Genomic DNA, 16066 nt, shown 5'->3' with positions numbered 1-16066 from the left:
CCTGCCTGGGTCTGTGGGCCCCGCAGGCTGGTTCTTCTGTGCCGCGGTGCTGCTTGGGGCCTTCCAGACTTGCCGGGTGTTCACAAGTATTTGCAGCATCAGCTGCATCCCTGGCTGTGTCTGGACTTCACTTTGAACCCAGTCAGGGCCCTATGTTGGGCTTTGCCACAGGATCTGATCCACCCCATCAGCGTTCCTGTACTGGGTGGCTCGATCTTATTGCAACGAGCATATGGGGTTTTTTTTAAATTTAAAACATTTTAATTTGATGCAAATTTCATATGGCACAACTACGCTGTTAGTTGTAGTGAAGTATTTGAGTGTATTAATTGTATTCATTTCTAAAGACCATACTGTACAAACAGTATTACATTTTTGTTTGTTCATTGATAATTAAAGAGAATTATATCTGTACCCAGTGTGCATTTAAAAAGTTGTTACATAGTTAGTGTTAAAAAGTAATATTGGGATCAATGTGTCCTATGGATTTTTGTAGATTTTTCTACTCACTGAGGCATGCAGTCAATACCTAATTTCTCTGGAGATATACTGCGCTTAACATATTGAGTTTTTTTAAATACTCCAGTCCTGTGCATTGAGTGCGTAAGACCAGTTTTAATTTGCTATCATTGATGAACGTAAGAGTATGAACTGTCTATGTTGAATTCACTCCAGCATATGTTTGTGTTTGCCATAGATTTCGAGATAACTCTCTTCTTCCTTTTAACAACAGTTCACAGTAACTATTACCAGTTTCGCCATCTCTTGCGTTGCGTAGATCTCCTACCAAAATCCTTGCAGAACCTGTATCTACTGCTGCTGTTTGATATTAAAAACATAGCTCGGTGCTTGGCCATTTTTCTTTTACATGCATGTATTACATGCAGGGGTTGACTGTAATATATGTAGGGTTCATTTTGTGAGGAAGGATGTGCAAGAATATAAACACCCATGCCTGGAAACATATTATTTCTGAGCCTGCATGACTTCCAGAGACCTTCAGCTCTAAATAGTTCTGGATCAAGAGGTTTATTTGGTGTCTGTCCATGCAGAGTTAAGAGTCAGGGGAAGCCTGTTGGATTTTTTTGGCAGTCAAATGAATTATTGATTTGCTGCAGTTCAGTGTGTGTTTCCCAAAGATCATGTGTGGGACAAACTGTAAATCCTAAAAATAAAAGGAAAATAGAAGTGTCCTGGTGAAAAATGGGTGGAACTTTGCAGTGTGAAATAAATGTCGCAGTTTCTGAGTGTTGGATTAGAAATGTGTGCCCAGCAGAAGAGGGACTTCTGACCTTGCACTTCTTGCCACCACAGTTTGATCTCCCAGCCAGATCTCGCGGTGAAGCTCCCATGCATGTTGTCTGCTCGTTAGGCTGTTGTGACTCTGCAGGACAGCTCTGCCACGTCCCAAACGGGGTTCTCTGGAAGAGATGTGAAGACACCGTGTTTGCACTGGATTTCTTTTTCTTTCCGGTATTCCGCGGTGGTGGTTTTTGTCAGTGAGTACTCCAGCAATGTGCCAAGCTAACGGTGCAGAACTGGACATGAGGGAAAGAGAGACTGTTCCCGACTCCTATGGCAGTTGCCCTGCCTGATACAGAATGGTCTCTAAGCATTAACATTTCTCATAAATTTATCTATATTTATCTAACCTTTTCCCTGTAGCCACCCACTATTCAGTTAGTGACTATCCTGCTGCACTGAACTCCTCAGACTGACCAGCACCTTGGGGAAGCAATACTTAATTATTAGCTTTTTCTTTGGTCTTTTTGTTTCTCCTGCCCCCTAATAGATGCACTGATTTTTGACAAGTCTTGTATTTGTCTGTTTTATTTTAATCATCTCAACCTTGAGTCAAGAAGTTACATCACTTTTAGTTCATTTATTATATTAAAACTTTGTGATAATGCATTTTAAACCTAATTACATTGCTCCGTGGTCATGTTAACACTCCTTTCCTTTAGGGTCTTTTGGATTGATGGCTATGGTACGAGTTTGCGTTGTGAATGAATAGGAACGTGTGTGCTGTAACGCCAGTGAGAGCTGGAGGTTCCACTGTGTGTCGATGCAATCTGAGCAACTAAAATGATCCTTGTTATGAAAAGCTTCCAATCTAAAGAATCATCGATGTTGAAATTATAATGCAACAGTGCTAATTAAAAATAATAGAAGAACATTTCATCTGTCACTCGTTAGCCTCCTAGATCGTTCCAAAAGGCTTGAGAAAGTTGGCTTAATAAGGGCCATCAAGGAAAACTCCCATTTTTACGTGGGTTTCAGACGAGTTCTTGAGAGCAGTGTAGTTTGGAGAGCATATTGTGGCTGGTGTGATATCATTTATGTTCTGTTTTGGAATAGGAATCTGCATATAAATGAGGGGCTCAGATAGTTGCCAAATCCAGTCTATGGAGATACAGAATATATTTTCTCCTCAGGGTGGATTGCTTCGGTTACGTTATTCTGAGTTAACGTTGAACGCCGTGCCTGCATGTCGAGTGTGTTTGTGGTGTGTATAAAACTCCTTAGAGCCTGACTCGGAGTTCGTTGACATGGCTGTTAATTCATTCACTTCAGTGGAATTGTTCCTGATTTATCTTTGCGGGAGTGAGGACAGAATCAGGCCTTAAATCTTAAAATTAACAAATTAAACTATAAAAATATTGTGAAATAAAATATTGCCGACATATTCCCACTAAATAGTATTCCATATGAGATTAAAGTAATGATTAAAAAATTTCTGGTTAATAGAAAAGCAGAAATCAAAGATCTATTAAAAAGAAAGAAGAAAAAAAAAAAGAGCCAACGAGGTTTTAGTTTACAGAGAAAATGATTTAAATAAGTACTATTTTGAATGTATACTCTTGTAGCAGTGACAAGTTATCAAGCAGAATTGTTTTATTTTTGCATGGCTATCACATTTAAAATTAAGCCAGATTGACTTCTCTCAGTTAATATTTATCAAGAATTCTTGTAACCACCAATTGTATTAGCGGATTTATTTTTTCAAGTAAACATATAGTTGAGATTTAGGTATTAGTGCTTTATTTAGGCTTAGAAATCTATTCTATTGTTTGTGGATAATATTCATTAAAGATCAGTGAGTTGAATACTTTGTACTAAGTCTCTAAATTCTTTAGGAAGTTGAGGAAGTTGGCATCTCTAACGCCGAGCTCACAAAGCGGCAGAGAGAAACTATCAGCTTGTGCAGTCAAATCATCCAGTGTTGACATTTTCATGTGGTTCTATGAAAAACACATGTAAATGTCTTTCTGTAGTAACACTTGCAGTGACCTGGGAGATAAAGCGACACGGGAGTTTACCATCTCTGTGTCAAACATTTCCCCGTTTAATTTTTAGTGAGGTACGTACCTTTTTTTGGTCTGTTCTCCCCTAGCCGAGGGCTGTGGCTTTAGGAAGTGCCATTCGTAAGGTCTCACTTGCACACGCACCTCCCGGTTGGCGATGGCTTTGCCCTCCTTAGTCAGGAAATGGCTGGACGATCTGCATGGGAGCGAGAAGGTAATTAGTCATGGCCAAACCGTTAACTGTGAAGTAAACTTGACTCTCTGGGGACTGTTTTGTCAGAAAATGAGTTATCTTAGGTTAGCCTCTGAAATCTAATTGACTTAGCATTGTTTACAGATTCATATCAATTAGTCCCTCAGTGGAAAAAAAGCGGCCCATTGTCTTTTTGACAATTTTTCTCCGGAGGCCACTTTCTGTAGCCCATCTTACACAAACAGGTGCCAGGAAAGCGTCGGCTGCAAATGAGAGGATCTGCAAGCAAAAGTGCTGCCTGATATGGTTGTAATCTGGAATTGCCATAATGGAAAAAGGAGTTGTGAACACATGTGTATGAATGGAATTGTTCCACAGTTAACAGGAGATTTATGGCTGAAGAAATCACTACCGAACAGCAAGTGGTAGAGATTGTGTGTTTTTATTTTAATATGAGAGCCAAGTCTTGCATTAGGATGTTGCTGAATCTAGTGCAGAAAATAAACGACACCCAAGGGATGTTGTAGCATTCTGTTAGATTGAAGGGCCTTTAATAATCCCGTAGTCTAATAGCAGTTAAGATAGAGAACATAGAAGAACTAATCTCTGCTTTTACAATAATGTGTGTATGGTAACAAGAAACAGTTATGATGTGTTGGCACCGTAGCTTTTAGCAGATGACTTTTAAAATTAAAAGATAGGTTTGCTGAGTGACTTTCTGGAATTTATTTAATGAAGGCCCATAAAATGTGATAACCGTTTACAGCTGGATTAACAGCACTACACTCAACTACTCGTCTTCGCGCTAGACAAAAAGTACCAAACAAATCTGAAATCCTCTTTTTTGTTTTTTTCCTGGAAAGTGCAAGTTCATTTTGGAAGATCTTAAATTTAACTTGTACATCTGTCTTTCTTTAATCACGATTTTGCAGATTCTGTGTGGTCTTCACTTGCAAACTATAGGCTGCAAGTCCAATGTGTACAAAGACAAACTGAACATGCAGGATCGCTGCAATATTTTCAAGTTTCGTTTCCTCTGAATAGCAGCAAGCAATAGCAATTCTATTAGTATCACACTTCTTTCCTCTTTCTCTTGGAAACATCAATCTGTAGATTAACTTCCGCTACCTGTTTTCTTGCATAGATGATGTTTGGGGATGGGGTTATTTTTGGATGGAATTGTATCTACTGTATTTGTATTCTGTAGTGAGCGTATCTGTTTGGGGTGTGCAAGATGAGAGTAAGTTGTTCCTGAAATAACTTTCTTTTTGGAAGTAGTAGTGGTAAGTTTACACAAGCTAACAGCAAGTGTATTTTAGCCTGTGCTGTGACTCTGAACACGGTGCTTGTAAGGAGACAACTTTGGTGTGTAAATGTACACTAGATGGCACTTTTGTCATATCTTCCACGTTCAAGCAGCTCTGTAGGAGAACAGGAAAGGCCATCAGTGTTTAGTCTGCACTCGCAGGGTCCCTGCATGACCAATGTGGACCCCATGGACTTCCTGGAACATGTGTTAGCAATTTAGCAGCAGACATTTATTTCTTTGTTTTACTGCTTGGCTCTTTGAGAAAGTGTTGGTACTCGGTTATGGGCTGTCTGGATCATGTCAGAGGCCACGGGGATCAAGTCCATGTGACAGGCCAGGCTGAGGAAGGATGGAGCTGGAGGAGGTGAGGAAGCTGACCCTGGCTACAACAGCAACAAGTCACTGCCTGCCCGTGGCCTGCAGCCAAACGCCGGGGCGTTTTAGGGCTAATACAGCTGAATAAACAAAACACTTTGCCCATTTGGCTTTTTCATATTTCATCAACACTAGTTCAATCAAAGTCTTTTGTTACTTCCTAAGAAGAGGTTCTTATTCTTCATCTTTTTTTTCTATTATTTTCTTTCCCTCTCCACCCCTCCCTCCCTTCTTTTTAGCCCCGTCCAGACGAGGTGACCTTGAAATCCTTGGCTACTGCATGCTGCAGTGGTTGTGTGGGAAGCTGCCCTGGGAACAGAACCTGAACGACCCTGTAGCTGTCCAGGCTGCGAAAACAAAGTGAGTATAAAGCGACACATACACGCGCACGTGCATCCTAGCTTGCAAAATCCTCATCGTTTAACAAAACAGGTCTGAAAAAAGACACCTTTACATCTCCTAGCATAGCACCTTACGAGAAAGGTAATACCATTTTCCTTAATTGAGATACTAGAAGCGGTTAAAAATGCGGACTCTGTGCATGTATACCCTCTTGCACATGCTCATGTATGTGCTGCTACGGAGAGGTGAGAAATTCAAAGGCACAGTACACAGCTGGTTTGTCTGCTGGGTAGTTTTTTTAATACTCTTCTTTGAAGAAAGCGTTTGTGACTTAGTACAGGTTGTCTTACACATCAGAAAGTTCGGTGTTTCCATGAATCTTCATGGGTACTTTCCAGAGACTATGGGACAGACGTCTCTGGAAAGATTTTTCCACATGTGCATTTAATTTACTTTACTTTCTATATGATACTATTTTTCAGATGTTTTTATGTAGGTTTTTAATGTTATATAAGCCTACTGCTGTTGCAAACAATTAACTACAAAAATATTGAAGAACTTGATTAAAATCTTTCCTTTTCCCCAGCATGACTCATTTACAGCTTACTAAAGCAACAGAGTGTATTAGTGTTTTCTTTCTCTGCTTTTACAATTGGGACTTGAGAGAGTTAATTGCATGTGGTCCAGTGTAGCCTGTGGAAAGCTACACAGAAGAGTAGTTGCCCATAAATGTAACGGCGCAACTGGAGAAGGCAGCAAACTTTTAAGTAGGGCAAGTCACAACAGAGGTACACAATAGGGAGAGCTGATCCACAGAAATCAATCTGCAAATTCAGTGTGGCATGGGCTCTCAGCAGAGAAAAGGTTAGCCTGCAGACTGCGGATAATACAGATTGCATCTGTAAATGTTGACATCGGATGTTATATTTAATATTTCTCCTTTAGAAGTTCTGATCATTACACAACCCCCTGCAAGGTAACACTTATACAATTCAATGTTAAATCAATTTAATCAATCAAGCAGCTTCACTAATTCTTCCCTTGCGGTTAACCCTTAAATTGCTCACATTTGCAGGATGCCCAGTGAACAGAAGCTCAGAGGAAATGCATGGAAAATGATACAGATTCCATGTATCAGAAATATCCTATTAGTCTATTGAATTAAATTCTTGGTATTAAGTAACTTCCCCGGGTCATCCCCTTCTATTTATCTTAATTTTCAGTGCCCATACTGTTTTCAAAGGCCAGAAATAGACATCCGGATAGATGAGTGTATCCAGTTGCTTATCAGTTAATACATTACCAGCACAGTCAGATCCCTTCTGAGCATGTGGGTCCTTTGCTGTGGGGTCTGTGTGGGGCTGGGGCTGGGGCTGGCACTGGGGTGCAGCCGAAAGGCAGGAGCCAGAGCAGCACCCCAAACTCACCACTTCATTCCTCCTCTCATCCCTTTGCTACAAGTTCTTAGTCTTCCAGTAATGCTGGGTTGATGAGGCAACTGTGCCGAAGCTTTGGGCATTAAGGACTGCTGGTATGTTTCAGTTTAGAAATGTTTGTGCTATGCTGTAATCAGAAGAGAAGCTCCATTTGAATTAGAATTTAAGATAGATTACAGGCAAATATTTATATTTAAATGTTTCATTTCCCCCAAATTGAAACCCCTGTTTCTGATACTACACAGCAGAAAATTGAATTGAAGGTTATTAGCCAATGCATCCCAAATTTTTGCATTTTAGAACACATCCTGGTACTGATTGGATCTTTATGGCGCCTTTAAGCAAATAAACAAAAAAGGGTTCCTTAACAGTATTAATAGATAGACAAACAGATTTCACTTCGTTGTGGCAAGCGGGCTCGTGCAGCTGCAGGTTCCTTCAGCTGCTGGGAGATGATCTGGCTTCATGTCTGCACCAGGTGAGAGCTGCGGTTGCTTCATCCATTCTTAGTGCGTGATTGATTGATTGATTCTGAGCTCCAGTGTCCTTTGCTATTTCTGTTTCTGGATGGACAGAAGGTACGTCTGTGGCCCTGCCCTTCAGTTTATGAAGTGCATGGGGCTTAAGAGTGTCTAACTTCCCTCTCCCCCTTTGTCCCTGCCGTGCCTGCTTGCAGTCCTGAGGGCCATCACCCCGCGGCTCATGAGCCATGTGGCAGAAAGAACCTGATGCTAAATGACTAGTAGGCAGACCAGAAGTGCTTCGTAAATTCCAAAATACAAATATTAATCACTGCGCTGAAATCAGAAAAAGCAACTTCAGCTCAAAGGCTTTTTCTTTCTAGAAAGCTTAAAACATCTGCAAAGAAAAACTTAAAGTGCAGCCTTAGCTGTCAGCCTGGTCTTGCTGAAATCAGCAGTCTCCAAAGAGTTAAAAATATAGCTGGTAAGAGGAGATTTTGTTTGAAAAGCAGTACTGTGAATCATTAGCTATCCTGGAGGTCCACTCCCTTTGGAATTGAGGCTTGCTGTCTTCCTAAATCCCAAATGAAGAATCACCTGCTCCAAAACCACATTAAATTGTTGCACTCTCATGTTGTTTCAGACTTATGGATGAGCTCCCACATTCAGTGCTGGAATGGGATTCTTCTGGAAGCAGCTGTGGTAAGTGTGCTCGCACTATGTACCCTACAGCTCGTTAGCCCGTTCCAAAAACCACTTAAACGTCTTACTCTACTTGGGGGAAGCAGAAGTAAAAGTAACACAAATTTAACAGAGTCTTCAATTGAAAATCTTAAATGTATTGCGAAGTTTTGCACCTTAAGGTAGAGGCCTTTGCCAGGGCTGAGCTCTTAGGGCAAGCTACAGTGTGCAAGCAGAATCAAGCCCTTGAAATCCAGCCTGCATGAACCGCTCTTACACACACCCATCCGACAGAAGAATTTTGCCTGTATTTAGTTGCTGACACAGTATCTATGTAATACTCATTGTTAGGTTATGTCGCACTCATTAATTCAGGGCGCAATTAAATTGAACTCATGTTTCTGACTTTAGCGGAACTGGATCAGGCCCTTCAGGTAAAGCTTATTATACTTGAAGCATTTTCAGCTCAAAGGCTTGTTAGCGCAAGGGGAGAAGGTAAATTCCTGGATGCTGTTGAACGGTGGTCACTCTGCAATACACGGTTCGTGGTGCTTACTGACACAGGATACTTAACGCTTTTATTGCAGGAACTCATGTTCTGTTGCTTTCCTGCATTATCCCATCATCAAGTACTAAGTAGATGATATAAAGATGACTACATTTTCAGCCCCAGTGTGTTGTAGTACAAAAATCTTGATCAGTCTCATCTGTGATCTACGCCATAGAGTGACATAAGGGATCTTAGCCGTATGTAATCCAAGGTGTTAGGAACTATTTTAGAAACAGAAGTAGCTGTTGGTATGGAAATAGTAAGCAACTGTCTACAAAAGGTTTATTGCTCAGTATTCAGAGTTTGAAAAAGCAAATGAACGGACAGTTTGTCTTGTGTTTCTTCCTTCACTGAAATACATAAGTAACCCAGGGAAAACACCAAACTTCCTTCAAAAGTCAGGATCTATTTTTTATTTATTCACGTTCTGTATTGGAATTATTGGAATGCATCGTGTATGACATAAAATATATTCATGATGTGTATGCATATTTAATCAATCTTTCCTGCTGGGATTTTACCAGATGCTAATATCTGGTGTAGTACTCGGGTTTTAGGATACACTTGGGTCTCCAACTGAAAGCGAAGTTTGATCCACCCCATATGTTTTTCCTAATGGCATTATTTCTGCCCATTTAGTGGTTTCCCTGTTTCCAGAACCACTCAATAATAGCAAAATAATGCTGCTGTTAGACTGCTTTAGGATGTAATCTCAAAACCAATATTTGTTGGAGTATTAGAACTAAACAATATGTTGCTTTTTTCCAAAGCCTTCAGAGTATAGTATCTGTGCAGATTAAAATAGTGTTGGTGAGAGTAGTTAATATTTAAAGGGGTATTATGATCTATCAAATAGGAAACAGTTCTGTTTTACACACAACTTTCAATATTTGTCGATAAAGTCTTTTGATTAATTTTTCTACTTAGCTTTCATGTGCATAATGAGACATAGCACTCAAGGTTTAGCTTGTTTATCCAAGTCTGTCTTTTCCTTTTCTCATCTCAACAAGACAGGATACTGTCAGTTCTGTGTTTTGAGCGTGTCTGTAGCTGAAATTGTGTCATCTTGTTTGGCAATGTAGGATTGGCAACCACTTTGGAATGAAATTCTTTCTGAAGTTCTAGGTCTGCACCAAGTGAAATTTCCATTAAAATATGCTCCACAGGTGAAACATCCAAGTTTTTGGCATGTGTTTACGGCTTAGCTTATGATGAGAAGCCAAAGTATGAAGTGCTCAAGAAAATCCTGCTGGATGGACTAGAGTCGAGCGGAACTCGCTACGACGGCCCTCTGGAATTTTCTGCCGCAGCGTGCGCGCGAAACCACCGTGCGGCTACAGCTTCAAAAGTAAGAAAGAGTTCTGGGATCAGTTCTGCCATCTCCTGCTTGATTGTTGCCTTTTCTTTTGTGGAAGAGGAAATAGCTTAAGATCTCAAAACGAGACTGACACAGCAGTTCTTATGCCTTAAATACACCGTGTTTGTTAATTCCTGTTTCCCCTGGCTTTGCTAAAACGTGGGATGTCAACCCTTAAGGAGGAAGAACTGTCATGAGTCCTTTTGACCTGCAGCCTCTCACTTCAAAGCGGTAGGTCTGTGGAGAATGATTTACTTTCAGGATAATGGGGAAGTCAAGGACTTTGTTCACTAACATCTTGAAGACAAGCCTGAATGCCAGGTTTTTTCCTTCATTCCAGATTAAAAACAAAGTTACCTTTATTAGTGAAAGCATTTAATTCATTTTCTCACTTTCAAACTGCTCTTTGTCATTTGCCTTTTATACTCCTGCAGCCAGGAACGTGGAGGAGGTATTATTCTGAGATTTAACTGTTACTGGAACACTATATGATGCACTAACACCGAATTTTAAAACTGACAGCTATTGTTATTTTCTTCCTTTTGTACTTTTAAGTCTGAAAGTACACAGTTCATAAAGCTGTGTTTTAATAAGTGGCAACTGAGGTAATTAGCAGTCTTGCTGGACTTGCTGGGAAATGTCAGTCCCAGCATCCCTCTGCCGCGCAACTGCCCGTATGCAAAAGCCCCGTTTCTGTCTCTGCTGCGTGTGCAATAAGGCAGGGTCAAGGTACCATTCATTTTTAATATTTCTGGTGAACTTTGGACCATCACAAGCGTACGTGAGCCAAGAATGCAGGATGCAAACTAATGTGACTGATAGGCTGCTAGATGAATGGTGATTCAAGTATCGGTGCACAGATGGTTCTGATTTGCTGAGTTTTGTAGCTGCTGCAACTGAAGACATAAAATATCCTTCTAGTCATAAATTAGCTCTTTGGAAGCAAAACCTTGGCACCAGAGCTTTACAACCTTCAATTAGTAGGGAAAGAAGTATTTGAATGACTGTGGTATTGACATCTGTAGGCCTGCATAGTAATCATTCCTAATAGAAGAGAATATCTGTTTGAGGGGGTTTTGCATGGCTAATTAACCACCAGTGAGAATATGTAATTTTTTCATGATCTCCTGATTGTCACCTTTCTCTCATGATACAATTACATTTTATTGTAGCAAGTGCCTCGCAAACCAATTGTCAGCACTATTTACGTATTATGGAAGGCAGAACAAAAGTTCATGTTTAATGAAAAGGCACTGGGTTTTGATCTTGGTGATTACAGATACTTATTTTAGCAATTTTATTGACTTTTCTGTTTTTATAACTTTTTTTTTTTGTCTTTTAACAAACCCAAAAGGTAATTCAGTGCCAGTATTTCTCTTGCTGGGATGGCAACCACTTTGTCCTCACTAATTTGAGAGGCTTTTTTAAATGTTTGTACTGTTTTCTGAACTGGGATATCAGGTAGCTGGTAACCGATCTCCAGCTGATCCAGCTGGATCTCTGCTTCACAAGAGTCTTTGATTTCTTGGAGGCAGACACTGAATAGTAACTCTATTTTTTTTAATGTTTATTGCCTGGCCTAAGACATGACAGCGTGCTGGCACAAAAGCTGATCCCGACCTTCCAGGCTGTAAAAGCTGCTGTAGCACTCGCTGTTTGCAAGTGCACAACCCCTCTGAAAACTCCAGGAGTGAGGAGTGTCAGTTCTCACCACTCTCGTGCTGTAGGCTGACGCAGAATTGGTTTTGATGGCCAAGAACAAGATCAGGGGGAATGTCTGCATGTTACTAAAACTTGGCACCTGTCATCACTTGTTCAGAGAAATTCTGTGTTGAGTGTCTTGCTTGTTGGATAGGAAGAATGTTAGCGCTGCTCCGATGATCACCTGGTTTTACGTGTGTTTCCTTGGCCAGCTCTGCTGCTTATGTGTGCAAATTTCCTGCAATGCTCACTGCAAAACAGGTGCAGAAAAATCTTCTAGGGATATCCAAAGGACTTAAGGAGTATTTAAATACAACTGGAGAGAGCAGATAACTGAACTTGCTCTACATTTATTGCTATTTTCAGAGAATTGGATTTTTCAGGCCGTGGTGTTTGGCTGTGGATATTCAAGGCTTGGTGCACTTTGGTGCTCCAGCCCTGACACTCTTCTCTGACAGGCAGGCACTTCCCACTGCATCTCTTCACGGCACTGTCTGTCGTTATCCTGGGGCTGATTCGTTTCATCTCGGCCCTCTGCATTCCCTTTCCACCTCTCCTTTTATTCACCAAACACTTCTCCCATTAAAGAGGCAACCTAAGAATAGTGGGAGCCACTACAAACAATCCACTGTCTCCTCACTTCTTGCTTATGAGCAGAATGTGACTCCAGGTGACCTGTCTGATTCCACCTCTACCAGTTTGGTACACAGGAAAGAGGTGCTTTTGGGTTAATTCCCTTCTGAAGACCAGTAAACACCCGTAAGTACCAAGAAAGGGATCTTGTAACACCAGCTTCTTGAAGAGGAATTGCTAGGAAACATGAATTTTAAGATGCAGCTCCCTGTATAGTACAAGAATCTAATTGTGAGACGACATAAGAAGCCTCAGAGTGGCTACATCCTGGTTCTTTGTTTCAATCGCACACCAAACATAGATGATAAAATATTGTGTTAATTTTCAACTTTATTTACCACAGTTTTTGGAACTGGATAAATATTTTCAGCTTTTTCACCCCCAGTGAAAGTGTTAGGGCCAGATGAAGTATGATAAGGCCAGCTGACTGCTTACTTTGAATAATTGCATCAAAACCAACCCATCATTTTTATTAGCGTGGAATATTGTAATTTTTAGGTTCTCAGGGCTGTCTGCAGTGTTTTTTTTTCTGGGGTGGACTGTTTGAAAGCAGCTTGAGTTATTCAGAACAGCTAGATCTTTATGTTGCTAACCATCAGTAATTTTCACAGAGCAGAACTACGGATTGTGTTCTTAAAAGGTGTTTTGGATTAAGCAATGTATGAGGTGCTAGTGGCATTTTAAACGGTACGTAGGTTTTGCAGTTTCTATCTCCTGTATGTATTTAATTTGCAGTAGGAAAAAGCAGCCCATTATTTTTTTTAGCTGCTATATTCAGATCCAGCTGCTGCATAGAGGCCCATATGCAAACGTTAGAGTTGCAGAGTTATTAGTGTGCCAAAGTACCAAAGGCATGTGGCATACAGCCTGTGTTTTGGCTACATTTGTCTTCCAAGTTACAAGAGCCAAAACCAGACATCATTTGATACTTAGTGCTTAGAGCAGCACAGGAAAAAACTTGCATTAACTCATGCAACTCTTCACTGTGTATTCCACATTTGCATTTTAGAAGACTGTAAAAGAATATAAGCCTTAACTCTTCAATTAGGTTACCGGAGCCAGAAAAGTTGGTGATTATTTTAGGGAGTTTTGTGTTTGACTCAGTCCAGTGATACAGAATGCATTCAGCTCTACCTGTTAATGAAACAGTGACTTACTGGCATCGTTCCCAATAAAGGTTACTAGCGAATGTTTTGAAACATACAACTCTAATTTATTTTATAGCGTACTTCCCAAATATAGCATCACTCTAACTTTGTGCTGTTTGAAGAAGACATTTATTGATAATTCAAACACTGAAAACTATTATTTTGAGAAAGATTAAAACCTTACTCTCATTCTATGTTCCTGGTACTGAAGATGCAACGTTTCTCTTTTTGACATACTTCTTTTTGCTAAACAAAGTTGTTCCCTGTACAATAACAGGTTCAGTTACCAAAGCCTATGCCAAAACCAGTTCAGCAGAAGCAAAAGAAGATGGAAGGTGATGAACACGTGTGTCAAAACAAAGCCTGTATGGGAGTAACAGGCAAACAACTCCATGATGAAGGAAAGCCAAGTCCATTACACAGGGTGGTTCGGCAAGCAGAGCCTCACCAGGTAAGGATTTGTAATAACTCATGGGCTCCCCTGGGAGTTCGTCTGCTCTGTTTGCTCAGTGTCCACCTTTTGGGGTGAGCAAGGAAGAAGAGTGTTCAAAAATAGCCAAGTATTATGTCACAAACTCCAGAAGTTGTTGTATGTTACTGGCTTGTGTTATTCCAAACATAAATCTCAGATTTGTCAGCCCAGGGGATAGGTGCAAACAGGGCATTGCCCTTACCTGTCTCAAGCTTGACATGTCCAAGTATTGGAATGCTACCTGTGATAAATGTGAACGTTATTGAATTCTCTTCAGCATACAGAATTCCTGCCTGTACATCCCAACTTACGGAAGACATCACCAAAACCAGCGCACCAGAAGCAAACCAAGGCGAAAGAGGAAGAAACGAACGGCCTGAGCCGGCCCCACGCTTGGGTGACACGTCGGCACTTCCAGCCTGAAGCAACGCCAGTTAGATTTCACACTGCGACCCAGGAGCCTGACCACCCACTAAAGGTGAGGTTTTGGTGTTAGCTTTGAACAGCTGTAGTACCCAGGGAAGGAAATATCAGCTTTTCTACAAATAAGGGCTTAAAACAAAAACAAAACCCACAAACCCCCACCAAAAATAACCCTCAACACCCAAACCCACTGTACCACAAAGTGCAAACTACAGGTATGTTTGCTACAAACACTAAAAGTCTGTGTATAGTTGCTTGGCCAAACAATTAGCAAACTAACACCCCATTTTCTTCTATAGTTTGGTAGTAAAACACTACACTTTGAGTCTTGTACCAGCATGCAGATAAAAACATTGAGAAACTATAATCTCCCTTTATGGACTCCCCTGTTTTCTTGGTAGAAACGAACTTCATTAGTTTCCTTTTCTATATAGTGGAAACCTTCTTTAATTAAGTTCTTAAATTCTGACTTTTTAATCTGAGGATTTTAGTAGTTAACTAACTCACCTCAAATATTACTGGTAATCTACTTCATGAAAGGGTTGATTGAATGTATTCAGTCTTATTCTTCAATTGTACATGAAAAAAATGAAAGAAGGTTTTAGTAAAAATAATGCAGAATAAAGTACATGTTAGCAATCACACTGCACTCCTTTTCTATGGAGTTTGTGTGTAATTTAACAAAGAGATTCTACCTTGTTTTTCTTTCATATAGAAAAAACTTGTTAAATGAGGACAATTTCTAATAAGCACTAACCAGCAACTTTAACGATTGCTTTATTATTAATCCAAAATCCTTTGCTTCAGGCAGTCTGCTGATCACTGCCTGGAGACTGAGGTACAGGTAGGAGAAGGAAGCACAAAAAGCACAGCGGTACCTGCGAGCATCAGGCACTAAAGTGGTGAGCAGAACAATTTCTGGAGCTGTTTTGGCTGCTAGCAAGGCAGACAGACTCTGAAAAGTCTCCGGAGCCCTGCCAGAACAGTGCCTCAAAGTAACAAACACAACTTTGGAACATGAGGATATTCCAGTGCCGCTTCCTAGCCTCAAATGTAAAATTTAAAAGATATCGGCCAAAAAAGCAGCAAATCTCTTCCCTCTTGTATATTTTATATAAAAGCTACTGTAGTCTGAAAAGAAGTAGATATGGAGAGATACCTTTAGGATTCCAACAAGACACAGGGAAAAAAGTTGGTGCAACTTCCCCTGTCTACTTGAAGTGCGAGCACAGTGTGGATTGGAGATCCTGACGCTGCAGAGTAACTTAGCCATTTGTCTCCCTCCTGTTTGTGGGAGGAGGGAAAAGTACATTTTTACAGTGAAGGGACCAATCACTGGCCTAGTGTTCAGAGTATATGTGTGCCATCTAGAAAACAATATGGAAACAACAGAAAGCAGAGAAGAAAAAACCTGAGCTGCCTTTATGTTGAACATAATAGTATATTTCTATTAGATGGGGCCCACATTTCATTAAAGAAAAAGAAACAGACATGTTCATCACTAATCAGAAAGAGGAATAAAACAAAAAGCCAGGAAATTTCTATTAGAGAAATACAATTTAGGTTACGAATTTTCACCAGGAGAGCTGTATTTCTAGACTTGAAATGAAGTGGGACGTACTGCTAAAAATAACATTGTGAATGGGATAATGGAAAGGAAACCAAAGGTAGGAAATTTTT

The 16066-nt window shown here is 40.4% G+C and overlaps 1 protein-coding gene across 1 annotated transcript in view; it reads left to right on the top strand.

Annotated features, from left to right (window-relative positions):
* Window positions 1–16066, top strand: part of VRK2 (VRK serine/threonine kinase 2) — a 40436-nt gene that overhangs the window by 23179 nt on the left and 1191 nt on the right. Inside the window, exons 9-13 of the mRNA XM_065059370.1 lie at window positions 5422–5542; window positions 8065–8123; window positions 9819–10000; window positions 13769–13942; window positions 14241–14441. Coding sequence (XP_064915442.1) covers window positions 5422–5542; window positions 8065–8123; window positions 9819–10000; window positions 13769–13942; window positions 14241–14441 — 737 coding nt within the window. The remainder of the gene's footprint in view (window positions 1–5421; window positions 5543–8064; window positions 8124–9818; window positions 10001–13768; window positions 13943–14240; window positions 14442–16066) is intronic.

The sequence above is a fragment of the Columba livia genome, chromosome 3 (assembly GCF_036013475.1).
Source record: "Columba livia isolate bColLiv1 breed racing homer chromosome 3, bColLiv1.pat.W.v2, whole genome shotgun sequence".
NCBI lineage: Eukaryota > Metazoa > Chordata > Aves > Columbiformes > Columbidae > Columba > Columba livia.
The sequence above is the reverse complement of the archived record's forward strand: the minus strand, read 5'-3'. Positions and strand labels throughout refer to the sequence as shown.